At 38.5% G+C, this 15,210-nt stretch overlaps 1 protein-coding gene across 1 annotated transcript; it reads left to right on the top strand.

Annotated features, from left to right (window-relative positions):
* The first annotated feature begins 1,812 nt into the window (after positions 1 to 1,812).
* On the top strand, positions 1,813 to 5,729 carry LOC103445171 (receptor-like protein kinase 7). Its single transcript, XM_008384156.4, has 2 exons — positions 1,813 to 4,815; positions 5,018 to 5,729. Exons 1-2 carry the CDS (start codon positions 2,250 to 2,252, stop codon positions 5,371 to 5,373), a joined length of 2,922 nt encoding a protein of 973 aa, XP_008382378.1. The 5' UTR covers positions 1,813 to 2,249; the 3' UTR covers positions 5,374 to 5,729.
* The last annotated feature ends 9,481 nt before the right edge of the window (positions 5,730 to 15,210 follow it).

Below are 15,210 nucleotides of genomic sequence, written 5' to 3'. Positions count from 1 at the left end.
AATGGCCGTTGAGGCTTGATCTTGAATAACGGTGATGAACGGATCTTCAAGGGCTTTTGGGCTTTGATCTTGAAGGACGGTTGGATGTGTGGATTTGTCGACGTTGTTGATCCAAATGGGCCATTGGGGCTTGATCTTAGGATGAACGGATGATAAACGATGAACACTTTCTTCAGGGGCCGTCGGGGCTTGATCTTAAATTGGTGGAAGTTCTTCAAGGGCCTTTGGGGCTTGATCTTGAATTGGTGGAAGTTCTTCAAAAGGCCGTTGGGGCTTGATCTTGAAGATGGATGATTGTTGATCCAAGGGCCGTCGGGACTTGATCTTAGAAGAACGATGAACGAAGAATGAAGAGGGCTTTCTTGATTCTTCGGGAACCTTGATGCTTGAGAGCTTCGGAGTTTTAGAGCTTCAGAGCTTCAAGGTTTTGGTGTCATATGAATTGGTTAGGAATTGGTTATGAATTGGTTTTATTTATAGAATTTTCCAAGGCCTAATTTTGAATATGATATTCAGATGAAATAAATAGTTTCTGCCAGGTGTTGACACGTGTCCTGCTTGATGACTTTTCTGATTTATTTTGATTTTTCGTCTAGTCACACGCTACGTGTAAAATTTATATGACACGTGAGCGTTGAAATTGTAACTATTGGTCAACATTTATTTTACCGAAATTTCGATGTCTACAACCGGCTCTATATATAGACATAAAATTGTGTAATATCGGTGTCATGCAAGTTTTATTTCTGTAAAAGAAAATAACAACTTCTATAGAACTGATTTATCGTTATGTGTCGTTTAAATTCAATAATGCATGACATGTTGGAGCAATAATAGAAAATATGAAAATAACACAAGAATTCCAATAATAATAATCATAAAGAATTTGACAACATCAATTATATATGAGATTGATATAAACAACTAAAGATAAAGTTAGAAATACTAACAAACTTAGAGATTGAGGCTTGCATAAATGCAATGTCCTAAAGACAGAATTTCACCCCTACTCTTGTGCTTGTAGTTTGGTAGGCGTCCGTCTCGCATGATTCAACAATCTATAATCCAAAGTCAAAACACTTCAATCTTCGGATTCTGGCGAACTTTATATATTCCGTACTTGGGGAAACCCTATTTCTCAAGAGTAAAAATTAACTCTAATTTTCTATTCTTAATGATAATGATTTCATGAGTTTATATAGAACCCAAGTTCTTCTTGTTAAAGAGATGTAACTTTTCATCTATAGGTATACATCATTTGACAAGAAAATGCGCCTAAATAACATAATCGTTCTAAGAAATATTGTTAACACTATTTTTCATTCAATTATTAAAATTATATATCACAATATTTTATAATATATAATTTCCAACATTACATGTGTGCCTTTTCTAATGAGAGAGGGAACGGCCAGCACGAAGTTTCAAGACTTAGCTGAGCGTTAGCAAGATTCAAACCATTTGTAGTGTTCACAGTCAACACCGTATTGTCCATTTTTCTCTCTACACGAGGAGACAAGGACTTATGCAGCCAACCACTCCGAGACTTTGGAAGCATAATTAATCATTGTAAACTAAATACAATTACAATTAGCTAGCTAGGAATCCAACTCTGTCAACTTCAACTTGCTTTTTAATCTTATCTGCATGTTTTTCTTTAACATCGCGTGTGGAATTTTCAAAGGGTTTGATTATATGGAAATGACTTATATAGAATAAATTCATTGTTATGTGATAATTTTTGTGTAATAGTAGATTGTTATATGTAAGTTTTTGTTTCAATATAACAATACATTATTGAATTGAGGCGTTATTTATCGGTGAATTTGTTCCATACATGATAATATATGGTTGCATTCCAGGCAGGCTTCCAGGTAATTTACCGGGGGTGCTGACATGGCAGTTTACGCTATTACACGTGGCAGAAAGGGGGAAGCTCAGTCAACATGACCGGCTAGTAGACAGCATTCTGTCCGTGCCTCTGTCTGTCCAAATCAGACATTTGATTTTCTTTTACTTTTCCTAATAAGCACGTGCATCTAATACCAACTTCAACTTACTTTACGTACCGAAATTTTCTTCCCCCGCACTCTGCTTACTAAGCACGTGAATTCCCTATCACAGTGGGAACACATTACCTCTTATTCCAAGCGACCTTTTCCCACTCGACTTCCGACTTGCCACTTCATTCACTTCTCCATAACCAAAAGCTGGCACCTCCCCCTTGGCCACCACCTCCACCGGACGTCATGTCGTTCCGGCAGAGACTCCGTCCGACGACGACAACCATCCTCCTCCCTCTGCTCTTCCTCTTCATCTCCCTGTTTTCTCCATCCACATCCGACGAGCTTCAACCGCTCTTAAACCTCAAGCAATCCCTTGAAAACTCAAACCCAAGTCTTTTCACTTCTTGGGCACCACCCAATGGCGTCTGCAACTTCACCGGCATCGTCTGCAGCTCCGACGGCCTCGTCTCCCAAATCAACCTCTCGCAGCAAAACCTTTCTGGGTTTCTTCCACTGCACGCAATCTGCTCGCTTCCATCGTTAAAAAAGCTTTCTTTGGGATCCAATGGCTTGTACGGAAGCCTCACGGACGACCTGAAAAACTGCACGAGCTTGGAGCAGTTGGATTTGGGTAAAAATTCGTTTACTGGAAAAGTTCCTGACTTGTCTGCTTTAACAAAATTAACCCTCCTGAGTCTCAATGGCAGCGGATTTTCCGGGAAATTTCCGTGGAAATCCCTGGAGAACCTGACCAGGTTAACTTTCTTGAGCCTCGGCGACAACCCTTTTGATCAAACTTCATTTCCTGAAGAAACTGTGAGGCTTGATAAGCTTTACTGGCTGTACCTCTCCAATTGCAGCATCGCCGGAAAAATCCCAGATGGAATCGGAAACCTCACTCTGCTCGAAAACCTCGAGATTTCGGACAACCAACTGTCCGGAGAGATTCCCCAGAGAATTTCAAATCTCAGGAAGCTATGGCAGCTCGAGCTTTACCGAAACTTTCTGACCGGACAAATACCGGTTGGATTCGGCAACCTCACAAGCCTTGTCAATTTTGATGCCTCAGCTAACAAGCTTGAAGGTGGCCTCTCTGAGCTGAGGTTCTTGACAAAGCTCGAGTCTCTGCATTTGTTCGAAAACCGATTAGAAGGCGAGGTTCCGGCGGAGTTTGGGGAGTTGAAGAACCTTGCCAAGCTCTCACTTTACAGGAACAAGCTCGCCGGTGCTCTTCCTCAAAAGCTCGGTTCTTGGGCGGGATTGGATTACATTGACGTGTCGGAGAACTATCTGACTGGTGCTATACCGCCCGGAATGTGTAGCAATGGGAAAATGATTGATTTTCTCCTGCTGCAGAACAATTTCACAGGTGGAATTCCTGACAGCTATGCCAATTGTAAGTCTTTGGTTCGGATTCGTGTGAGTAAAAATTCGCTTTCGGGTTCTATCCCTGCTGGATTATGGAGCTTGCCAAATGTTGTTGTCCTTGATCTTTCTATGAATCAGTTTGAAGGTCCTCTGGCACCAGAAATTGGTAAGGCAAACTCTCTGTCACTATTGCTTTTAGCGAATAATCGATTTTCGGGTGAATTGCCAGATGCTTTGTCTGAAGCTACCTCATTGATCACAATTCAGATGAGTGTGAACCAATTTAGTGGGAAAATCCCAGAAACAATTGGGAGTTTGAAGAAATTAAGCAGTCTTGATTTGGACCAAAATAAGCTGTCTGGTACTATGCCGGAATCATTAGGCTCATGTTTTGGTATTTCTGAAGTAAACCTTGCCCACAACTATATTTCTGGCGAAATCCCATCAAGTCTTGGATCATTGCATAATCTGAATTCCTTGAACTTATCTGGAAACCGGCTTTCCAACGAAATTCCTGCTACTTTGTCGTCCCTAAAACTCAGCCTTCTTGATCTGACAAATAACCAGTTGATTGGTCGAATCCCCGAAGCATTGTCAATTCGGGCCTTCAATGAAAGCTTTGATGGAAATCCGGGTTTGTGCAGTCAGAACATGGAAAATGTGAGGTCTTGTCCTTTCAAGTCTGGCACTTCTAGCCGACCCCGGATATTCTTGTCCAGTTTCATTGCTTCAGTACTTGTCGTGCTTGTTTTGCTCGGTTTGTTCTTGCTCTTGAAGCTGAGGAGGAGCAATCTTGACCATTCATTGAAGAGCAATTCATGGACTATGAAGCCGTACCATGTGCTAAGCTTTACAGAGAAGGAAATCTTAGACTCGGTGAAAGCTGAGAACTTAATTGGCAAAGGAGGGTCAGGGAATGTATACAAAGTTGTATTGAGTGATGGGAAAGAACTCGCTGTAAAGCACATTTGGACCACTTCAGACTCAGGTGACAGAAAAAGCTACCGAAGCAGTGCTTCCATCTTGAAGAAGTCTAAATCGAGGTCATCAGAGTATGACTCAGAAGTGGCTACACTGAGCTCTCTGAGGCATGTGAATGTGGTGAAGCTTTACTGCAGCATATCAAGTGAGGATAGTAATCTTCTGGTTTACGAGTACTTTCCTAACGGGAGCTTATATGATCAGCTGCACACAAGTAAGAAGATGAAGATGGGGTGGGAGGTGAGGTATGAGATTGCGGTGGGGGCTGCGAGGGGGTTGGAGTATCTTCACCATGGTAGCAGTCATAGACCTGTGATACACAGGGATGTGAAGTCTAGTAATATTCTGCTGGATGGAGATTGGAAGCCAAGAATTGCTGATTTTGGTCTCGCAAAGATTATGCAGGCTGGTGTAGATTGCACTCAGGTCATTGCCGGGACACTTGGATACATAGCTCCAGGTAATTATTGACATACAACCGATGTTTTACTTTAAACTAATCTAAATTGCAGGAAGGGAGATTCGAACTTGGGTGTTGCCAATGTGGCTACACCCCCATCTTCGCAAATAGTTTATTTCATGAATTAGAATGTAAAAACGTAACGGGCAATTTTAAATGACACTGAAATCTGATAAAATCTATTTTTGTTTTGGTTGTTCAGAGTATGCATATACCTGCAAGATCAATGAGAAGAGTGACGTTTATAGCTTCGGGGTGGTGTTGATGGAGTTGGTCACCGGGAAGGAGCCGGTTGAGGCAGCGTTCGGAGAGAACAATGATATAGTGAGCTGGGTATACAGCAAAATGCAGTGCGATGATAGTGTGCTTGAATTGGTGGACACGAGCATTTCTGACGATCTCAAAGAAGATGCCATCAATGTTTTGAGCATCGCAGTCCGCTGCACTGCCAAGGTGCCGGTTCTAAGACCCTCCATGAGAATGGTGGTTCAAATGCTGGAAGAGGCAGAGCCTTATAAACTCACCTGCATAAGCACTGCAAAAGAAGTTGAAAAATAGCCATCAGATGGAACAGAAGTACCACAGTTGATATATAAAAGTTAGTTGTAGCTGGGAGGTGAAATGTTGTGTAAGTCCAGTAGTTTGTGGCTTTTTTCTTAGAGGTATGGAAACATATAGCCCAAGGTGCCCCTCAAATAAACGCACAACAGAAGGGAAGGGGAATATAGATCAGAATACGCAATTCAAGAAGACATGAGATTAGTGCTTTTTTCTCTCTCCTCTTCTCTTTGCTGATAATTGCAGAGGGAGAGGGGGTTGCTCTGTAACATTTAGGATTGCAATAATGCAACATCTTTTATACAACATTAGACAATCATGGAATTGCAATAATGCAACATCTTTGTTGACTTCAAGATTTGTATCGAACAAGAAAACCAAGGCTATGAGTATGAAAAAAGGGAGTTACCACATAACCATTTTCTCAGTTCGTTTTGGTCCAGCTCATAAATACGGTATGCTTGGATCCTCGGCGAGCCGGCACGATTATTTTGCCACTGCAAGTCTACAACCGAATCATTTTGATTCAAACCTAAGTATCTTTGGACTGGTTTTATTCGTTTGACACACTCCGACCCGATCTCTAGTGGACACCAAACCGGTCATCACATGGGTGCGTGACCAAGCCATGATATGTATGAAAACATAACTAAAGTTATCAATTAATAAAATCTACCAAACATTTGGCAGAACATCACCTAAAATAGGGATAAGCCTAAATTAAAATACTTGCAATTACCCACATTTATTTCAAAACATCCCCCAAAGCCACACCTTTTTAGCCAAAATGGTCTCTGAGATTTGCTGAACTCCTCACTTTGGTCCCTGAGATTTGAAATCAATAGAATTAGTCCCTGAGATTGTCCACCATCAATCATTTTGGTCATTCAGTGAAAAATTATGTTAAATAAGAATCAAAATGATAAAATTACCCTAAATATAAAAAACAATAGGCCAAAATGTTTGACAAAAATTGAGGGGTTTTTTATCATTTATCCTTACTTTATGGAGATTTTTCACGGAATGACCAAAATGATTGATTGTTGACAGACTCATAGATCAATTCTATCGATTTCAAATCTCAAGGATCAAAGTGAGGAGTTATGCAATCTCAGGGATCATTTTGGCTAAAAAGCCTTATTTGCCAAAATGCAAGTTCTATTAATAAAGCTGAGTGGATAACTCATCAGAGCTTTGGGAAGATGCCTCCACATCAAATATGCTCATTGCACTTGCTATTAACTCTGGTGACATATGACAGGAGCATATTTATGCTACTTAATTGGCTTGTTCTCGTGCATTTAAGTTGTGTTTACTTAGCTATTTTAGTGTTTAAAGTCACTTTTGTGTGTTTTCAGGTTCTAAGGCCAAAGTCTGCAAAAAGAAGCAAATTGGAGACTTTTGGAGCAAAAGGAATGGATGAATCGAAGTCTTGAAGAAAGTTGGTTTCCTAATCCAAGAAGGATTCCTAATCAACAAAGGATTCCTAATTGAAGAAGGATTCCTACTCCAACAAAGGATTCCTACTCCAACAAGGATTCCTACTCCAACAAGGATTCCTACTTGAAGTAGGAAAGTTAAGCCAGGGTTTCCTATTTTGGTTGACCTTCCCTATTCCTAAATGTCCTTAATTTCCAGCCACTTTGAATACCTTTTAAGCACTTTGGGACACCAAACAAAGGCCCTAAACCACTCTAGGACCTTTGCCGCACCTTTCCCTTAATCCCCCTTCCTTGCCGTGCAAGGGATCCTCTTTCCCATCAGTTTTAGGTCACTTAGACCTTTCCCAAACCCTTGCCGCACAAGTAGACCTATTTCCCTTTAGTTTTAGGACATGTTTCCTTTCTTAAAACATGAGCCGCACCTCCCTCATCCTTTCCTCTTCCTTGCCGTGCAAGGGGGAGGGTTTCTTTCCCAAAATCTGACTTAAAACACATTCCTTTTGTGTTTTAAGTAATTACCGCATATCCTTGCCTATTTCCTTTAAGTTTCTGATTTTATTTCCTAATTCTAGAATCCTTAGACTTAATTTCTGATTTCCTAATCAACCTAGGGTTTTAATTTCTGTTTTCCTTTAAATAAACCTCCTGGTTGCAGCCACAAAACATTCCACCATTCACCATAACCTACCTACATCCATCCACCACCACAATTCACCACAAATCATCACCAAACACCCTTGTGTCGCAGCAAAGAAGAAAGAAGGAGACGCTTGGGCGTGCTTGCCATTCAAGACGTTGGATTGTTGGAGTGTTTCTAGGTGTTTTCATTCTTTGTTTTCAATGTCTAAATTTATGTACCTTTGTTTTGTGGACATGAGGAACTAAGCCCTTCTTGGCTAGGGGGCTATTCAAAACCATGATTATATTTGCATTATGAATTGATTACCTTCAGTTGTTATTTCATAAGTTGTGAATTCAATTTGCTTAACCGTTGGATTGATAACTTATTCTTGTATGTTTATTAAGAGTGCACACTTAGTTTTCATGCAAGGATTTGAAGCTAAAATATAAGGGAGTTTCACCTAATAGTTACAAACTTATATTTGCAAGTAGTGGAGGTCGCTTATAAACGATCGTGTTAAGTGAATTCTTGGCAAAAGTTTCATGCTTTTCATAGTAACAATTGTCTCGTCAATGCTTATAGTTTTCATGAAACTTAATGATCTTTGATTGTACCTTTATTGTGCTTATCACGTAGGGGACTTTTAGAGAATGCTTTGAGTTGTTGTATGTGCTTTCCCATCCAATTCAATAACTTAAGGAGAACTTGAAGGTTAATTTAAGCGGACCTAATTAACCTGGGGTGTTGAGTTTCATGATTTATTGAACGAACAACTGAAAATTGGTTTGTATGCAAGTGTGTCATGTGTGGAGAAGAACCCTCTAGCTAGCCCATCATCCATAGTTTGATCCAAATTTGTCTAAGAATCTGTTTAAATTGTTTTTGTTTTGCTTTACTTATTTTCGTCCAAAACCAACCCCCACTTTACTTTATTGAGTCATATTAGTTAGAACTTGTTTTAGATTGTGTTTTTAAGTGTTTTGAGTCAAGATATAATCAATTTTCGTCCAAAACTTGTGTTAGTAGTAGAAACTGCCTTAGTGTTGTTTTTAGGCAGTTTTGAGTCTTTTAAATCTATTTTGAGTCTTGTGACTTTGTTGTGAGTCTTGTTAAGTGTTTGTAAGTTTATTTTTGTGTTTCTAAGTCTGTTTATAGTAGATTAGCAATCCCTCCTAATCCCCGGTCCAGAACGATCCCTACTTACATCTTTACTACAATTTGACAAAAGAGGGTTTAATTTGTGTGTTTAGTAATTTTACTCACCAAAATTTTGGCGCCGTTGCCGGGGATTAGCAACTTTGCTAATCCCTTGGTTCTTTTCTTTTTGTTTAGTTTGTTTCTGTTTTAGTTTCTGACTTAGTTTTGTTTTCCTTGTTTTGTGTTACTTTTGATATTTGATTTAGTTCTCTTTCTTTGATTTTAGGTACTAGAGAAGTAAGACATGGATTTTGCTAGCATTCAAGCTCAATTAGCAAATCTTACTTCACAATTGTCGCAGTATGTCGAAAGGACCACAATGCAAAGTGTCCCTACATTTGGTGCGTCTTATAGGCAAGGATATCAAGCCAATCAATGTCCACAAAGAGATTGGAGTGATCATTCAACTTCTATGTGGTGGGAATATCAACAAGATCAACACGAAGGATATTGGCAGCCATATGAGGAGTTCTATTCAAGATCTATGCAATATGCTCAATCAAACTCAGGTTCGTCAATAGATTATAATCAAATTCTTAATGAATTAAATTCTTTGGTGCAAGGCTCACAAAATCAAGCTAAGGAGGCTCAACAAGATGCATATTGGCAGCCATATGAGGAGTTCTACACCACGCCTATGCAGCCACCACAACCTCCCCCACAACAATTCCAGTCAAGTTCAAGAATGTCCATGGATAATGATCAAATTTTTCAATTACTAACCTCTTTGGCGCAGGACCAACAAAATCAAGACAAAAGAGTGGATAACTTGAAGAATCAAATGGGAGAGATTATGGAGTTCATGGCACAAATTCAAGAGCAAAGTGAACTTTCCAACTCAACTATTGAAAATTCGAAGGAAAATTTTGAAATCCATGATGCTATCACTTTGGAAAGTGGCATGGAGGTTGGAACAAGCCCAAAAACGTCCAAACCAATCCAAAACATGGATGAACAGCTGTTGTTCGAAGAAGAAGAGGATGACAAGGCCACGACAAGGGAAGAACCACCCTTGCCGCAGCCTACCCTTGCTCCACTACCCTTGCCGCAACCTCCCAATGTTCTACCACTGTCCAATATAGGTAAGTTGGGTCCAATTTTCGTTAATTCTAACCCTATTTCACCCAATGTCCCTTTTCCTCGCAAGTTTTTGATTCCCAAGCAAGAAGAGAGTGAAAAAGACATTGTGGAAGCTCTTTCCAAGAGGCAAAGTGATATCCCAATACTTGGCACATCAAATCAAGTTCCAGATTGTGTTGAAGTATTCAAAGAACCTTGTTCACCAAGAAGAATGATTCAAGAGAAAGTAGTCGTTGGAGAATATCAAGAATTCATCAAAGAGGACGTAGTTGAAACAACAAAGTCCAAAGAAGTTGAGTTTGATGACACGGGACAAATCACAACCATCGTAGTAAATCTGGCCAAATTCAAAGTCCCTGAAACTTTCAAAGAAGTGGTGTTTGTCATTGAGTTCTTGTCGGACAAAGCAAGTAAGTCACCTTCTCCAATTTCCATTACGTTTTATACTTACATGTTGTTAATGATTCAGGCACCCACTCTCGAATTTAAACCATTGCCGGATCACTTCAAGTATCACCTTCCATTCAAGGATCAATTCCATGCTATGGGACCTAGGGGAGCTTAAAGAGAAGTATCGTCCGGCTGCAAGACGTTAAAGCAAGTGCTTCTTGGGAGGCAACCCATGCATTCAACAAAGGAAGCCCTAGGAATCACTCCAATTCCAGATTTGCGTTCCTCAAACCCTTCTCTTTGTTGCTGTTTTCTAATCTGCCCTGTTTAGTTATTTAAGTTGCTGTTTGTTGGTTTCTTTGTGTTTTGTGTAACTTTATGCTTGAAACATTGAAGACAATGTTTGATTTAAGTGTGGGGGGTAACTAAGTGTTTTTTATGCAAACTCGTGGGATTTTATCACCAATTACTTATAGACTTGTTCCTTGCTGTTTTTAAGTGTTTTTAAGCAGTTTTGGTGTGTTTTAGTGTGTTTTGACATATAACTCCGAAAATCACATAAAAATTTGAAAAAAAAGTGTTTTGAAAAGCCAAAAAGAGTTGTTTTTGTGTGTTTGTTTGTGTCTTAGGGTACCTTCCAACACAATGATAAGGATTTGGTTTTTAAGTGCATGACTGTTAAAGAAAGTTATAAACATGGATGGAAGTTTGATATGCTCTTTGGTTTATACTTGGTTGTAGTTATAGTTTACGAATTCACATGTAATCAAAAAAGGAAAAAAATCAGTTTTTGTAACATGCTTGAAGGAAGGAACTCAAACTAACACTACATCCTTGTGAGACTTGAGCCTAAACGTTATTTAGAGAGTTATTAATCTGTGCATTCTTGTTTTCTAAAGTCGTTGCATGATCTCATCATTCTTTGCTTGGTTGCTACTTAGAATGCGTTTCATCATTATAAATCCAAATACTAGAACTCATGCCTGTTCCATTCAAAGCATGATATTGAGTGCATAACACATATTCAAGATGAAGTTGTTTAGTTAGCACCAAAGCCAAAAAGCCTATCCCTTTTGTCATATGTTTTGTAGGTTTAACCCCCTTTGAGCCTTCGTTAGTCTATTTTCTTTGTTAACCACATTATCCCTACCTAGCCTAGATTAGGACTGTCCACACCCTTGTTCTTAAAGAATAGTGAAGCATGACTTAGAGGGAATTCATTTTGATGTTAGCAGAAAACAAGTGTGGGGGAAGTGTTCTCATGTGAATTAGTGTGCCATAGGAAAAAAAAAAGAAAAGTGTGAAAAGTATGAAAAAAAGAGTTGAAAAGTTGAGAAAAAGAGTTCCAAAGTATTGATTGTTGAAGTGAGGGTCCAAAACAATGAATTCGGCCCTAAGGAGTTGTTTAAGTCTCCCCCTTGTGTGTTAAAGTTAATTTCTGCAATTTAAGTGAATTCTGAGTCTCAATTTCATTGTTTTGCTTACTATCGCTTGAAGAACGTTTGTTTTTGCCTATCCTTTCCTTGTTAACCAACACCCCAAGCCCCAGTACAACCCTTAACTTCTATCTTGAGTGTTATGTGTTTCAATTTGTGGAGTTTGAATTTGGTATGAGCATATGGTGTCACTGGTTCTCGCATCTAAGTAGTAGCATTCCATTCATGAGATCATATCTAAACATGCTTCTTAACTCTAGAAATTGCATTCTTTGTGAAACATATATGTGAGCATTCGTTTTCGTATCTACATCAATCTTCTCACATATGACTAGTGTAGGGTGTGGAGTTAGAAAATCTGAGTGAAAATAGAGTGTATATCTTGTAAGGAATTGAGGGAATTCTCTAAGGCATGTTACTACATTCAAAGCATTGTTTTAATTGATTACTTGTGAACTAGTAAGTAGTGGCTTTAATTAAGTATGTGCTTACGAGTAAAGAAAACTTAAATCTGTGGGGATAACAATCTTTAACATGTCATGTGCATTGGAAATCCCTGAGGCAAATGTTGGAAGGTTTAGGTTTTGTTTTGGTTAGTTTGTTTCGTTTTGTTTCCTTTCTTTTGTTTGTTTTGCTCGAGTACTAGCAAAAGCTAAGTGTGGGGGAATTTGACAGGAGCATATTTATGCTACTTAATTGGCTTGTTCTCGTGCATTTAAGTTGTGTTTACTTAGCTATTTTAGTGTTTAAAGTCACTTTTGTGTGTTTTCAGGTTCTAAGGCCAAAATGTGCAAAAAGAAGCAAATTGGAGCCTTTTGGAGCAAAAGGAATGGATGAATCGAAGTCTTGAAGAAAGTTGGTTTCCTAATCCAAGAAGGATTCCTAATCAACAAAGGATTCCTAATTGAAGAAGGATTCCTACTCCAACAAAGGATTCCTACTCCAACAAAGGATTCCTACTCCAACAAGGATTTCTACTTGAAGTAGGAAAGTTAAGCCAAGGTTTCCTATTTTGGTTGACCTTCCCTATTCCTAAATGTCCTTAATTTCCAGCCACTTTGAATACCTTTTAAGCACTTTGGGACACCAAACAAAGGCCCTAAACCACTCTAGGACCTTTGCCGCACCTTTCCCTTAATCCCCCTTCCTTGTCGTGCAAGGGATCCTCTTTCCCATCAGTTTTAGGTCACTTAGACCTTTCCCAAACCCTTGCCGCACAAGTAGACCTATTTCCCTTTAGTTTTAGGACATGTTTCCTTTCTTAAAACATGAGCCGCACCTCCCTCATCCTTTCCTCTTCCTTGCCGTGCAAGGGGGAGGGTTTCTTTCCCAAAATCTGACTTAAAACACATTCCTTTTGTGTTTTAAGTAATTGCCGCATATCCTTGCCTATTTCCTTTAAGTTTCTGATTTTATTTCCTAATTCTAGAATCCTTAGACTTAATTTCTGATTTCCTAATCAACCTAGGGTTTTAATTTCTGTTTTCCTTTAAATAAACCTCCTGGTTGCAGCCACAAAACATTCCACCATTCACCATAACCTACCTACATCCATCCACCACCACAATTCACCACAAATCATCACCAAACACCCTTGTGTCGCAGCAAAGAAGAAAGAAGGAGATGCTTGGGCGTGCTTGCCATTCAAGACGTTGGATTGTTGGAGCGTTTCTAGGTGTTTTCATTCTTTGTTTTCAATGTCTAAATTTATGTACCTTTGTTTTGTGGACATGAGGAACTAAGCCCTTCTAGGCTAGGGGGCTATTCAAAACCATGATTATATTTGCATTATGAATTGATTACCTTCAGTTGTTATTTCATAAGTTGTGAATTCAATTTGCTTAACCGTTGGATTGATAACTTATTCTTGTATGTTTATTAAGACTGCACACTTAGTTTTCATGCAAGGATTTGAAGCTAAAATATAAGGGAGTTTCACCTAATAGTTACAAACTTATATTTGCAAGTAGTGGAGGTCGCTTATAAACGATCGTGTTAAGTGAATTCTTGGCAAAAGTTTCATGCTTTTCATAGTAACAATTGTCTCGTCAATGCTTATAGTTTTCATGAAACTTAATGATCTTTGATTGTACCTTTATTGTGCTTATCACGTAGGGGACTTTTAGAGAATGCTTTGAGTTGTTGTATGTGCTTTCCCATCCAATTCAATAACTTAAGGAGAACTTGAAGGTTAATTTAAGCGGACCTAATTAACCTGGGGTGTTGAGTTTCATGATTTATTGAACGAACAACTGAAAATTGGTTTGTATGCAAGTGTGTCATGTGTGGAGAAGAACCCTCTAGCTAGCCCATCATCCATAGTTTGATCCAAATTTGTCTAAGAATCTGTTTAAATTGTTTTTGTTTTGCTTTACTTATTTTCGTCCAAAACCAACCCCCACTTTACTTTATTGAGTCATATTAGTTAGAACTTGTTTTAGATTGTGTTTTTAAGTGTTTTGAGTCAAGATATAATCAATTTTCGTACAAAACTTGTGTTAGTAGTAGAAACTGCCTTAGTGTTGTTTTTAGGCAGTTTTGAGTCTTTTAAATCTGTTTTGAGTCTTGTGACTTTGTTGTGAGTCTTGTTAAGTGTTTTTAAGTTTATTTTTGTGTTTCTAAGTCTGTTTATAGTAGATTAGCAATCCCTCCTAATCCCCGGTCCAGAACGATCCCTACTTATCCATACTACAATTGTCAACAAGAGGGTTAAATTTGTGTGTTAAGTTATTTTACACATCAACATAGCATACAATATCATACACTAGTCATAGCTACTGTAAACTGATTAATAAAATCATGTTACTACTAAGTAGTCTCGAAATGACAAGCTGAGAATATAACTGTATAATCATGTCATTACTGAGTAATCTCGACATAATGACAAGCTGAGTATATATCATACACGTATAAGCTAGATATCATGTCAGTAGACAAATTGAGTATGTATATCATACACGTGTAAGATGGATGTCATGTTCGTAGACAAGCTGAGTATATATCATACATGTTTAAGTTGGATGTCATGTTCGTAGACAAGTCAATGTATATGATACACGTGTAAGTTGAATACCATGTCTGTAGTACGTACAAGCTGAATGTAAATTATACACGTGTAAGTTGAATACCATGTCCGTAGTACGTAAAGCTGAATAATATTACCATAAACGCGTAAGCTAAATACCATGTCCGTATTATGAACAAGCTGAATAATATAACCACACATGTAAGTTGAATCCATGTCCATAGTATGATCAAGTTGAATAATATAACCATACACGTATAAGCTGAATATCATGTCCATAGTAAGGACAAGCTGAATAATATAACCATACACGTGTAAGCTAATGCATACGATCATACATTAGAATGTCTAATTCTAAATTCATAAAATCTATTTTTTCTCATAAACGTAATGAATCATAATAATAATATCACGTCCCAAACTAAGAGACATGATACATTATTTAATTTTATTTAATCTTATGGATGCATCTAACTTTCAAGTTAGATTGCCTACGTAGCCTGTGAGGGATCAAGTCAATCGTAGCTCATCCTCGGTAAGAGAAATTCAACGTAAGCTCTTTATAATCCTCGGGATAGCTTCTCTAAAGTGCACGTAACCTTTACTTAGTAAACTAATCGAATACTACGAAGGCTACTGAAAAAC

The sequence above is a fragment of the Malus domestica genome, chromosome 10 (genome assembly GCF_042453785.1).
Source record: "Malus domestica chromosome 10, GDT2T_hap1".
NCBI classification, from domain to species: domain Eukaryota; kingdom Viridiplantae; phylum Streptophyta; class Magnoliopsida; order Rosales; family Rosaceae; genus Malus; species Malus domestica.
This window is presented reverse-complemented; position numbering and strand designations above follow the sequence as displayed.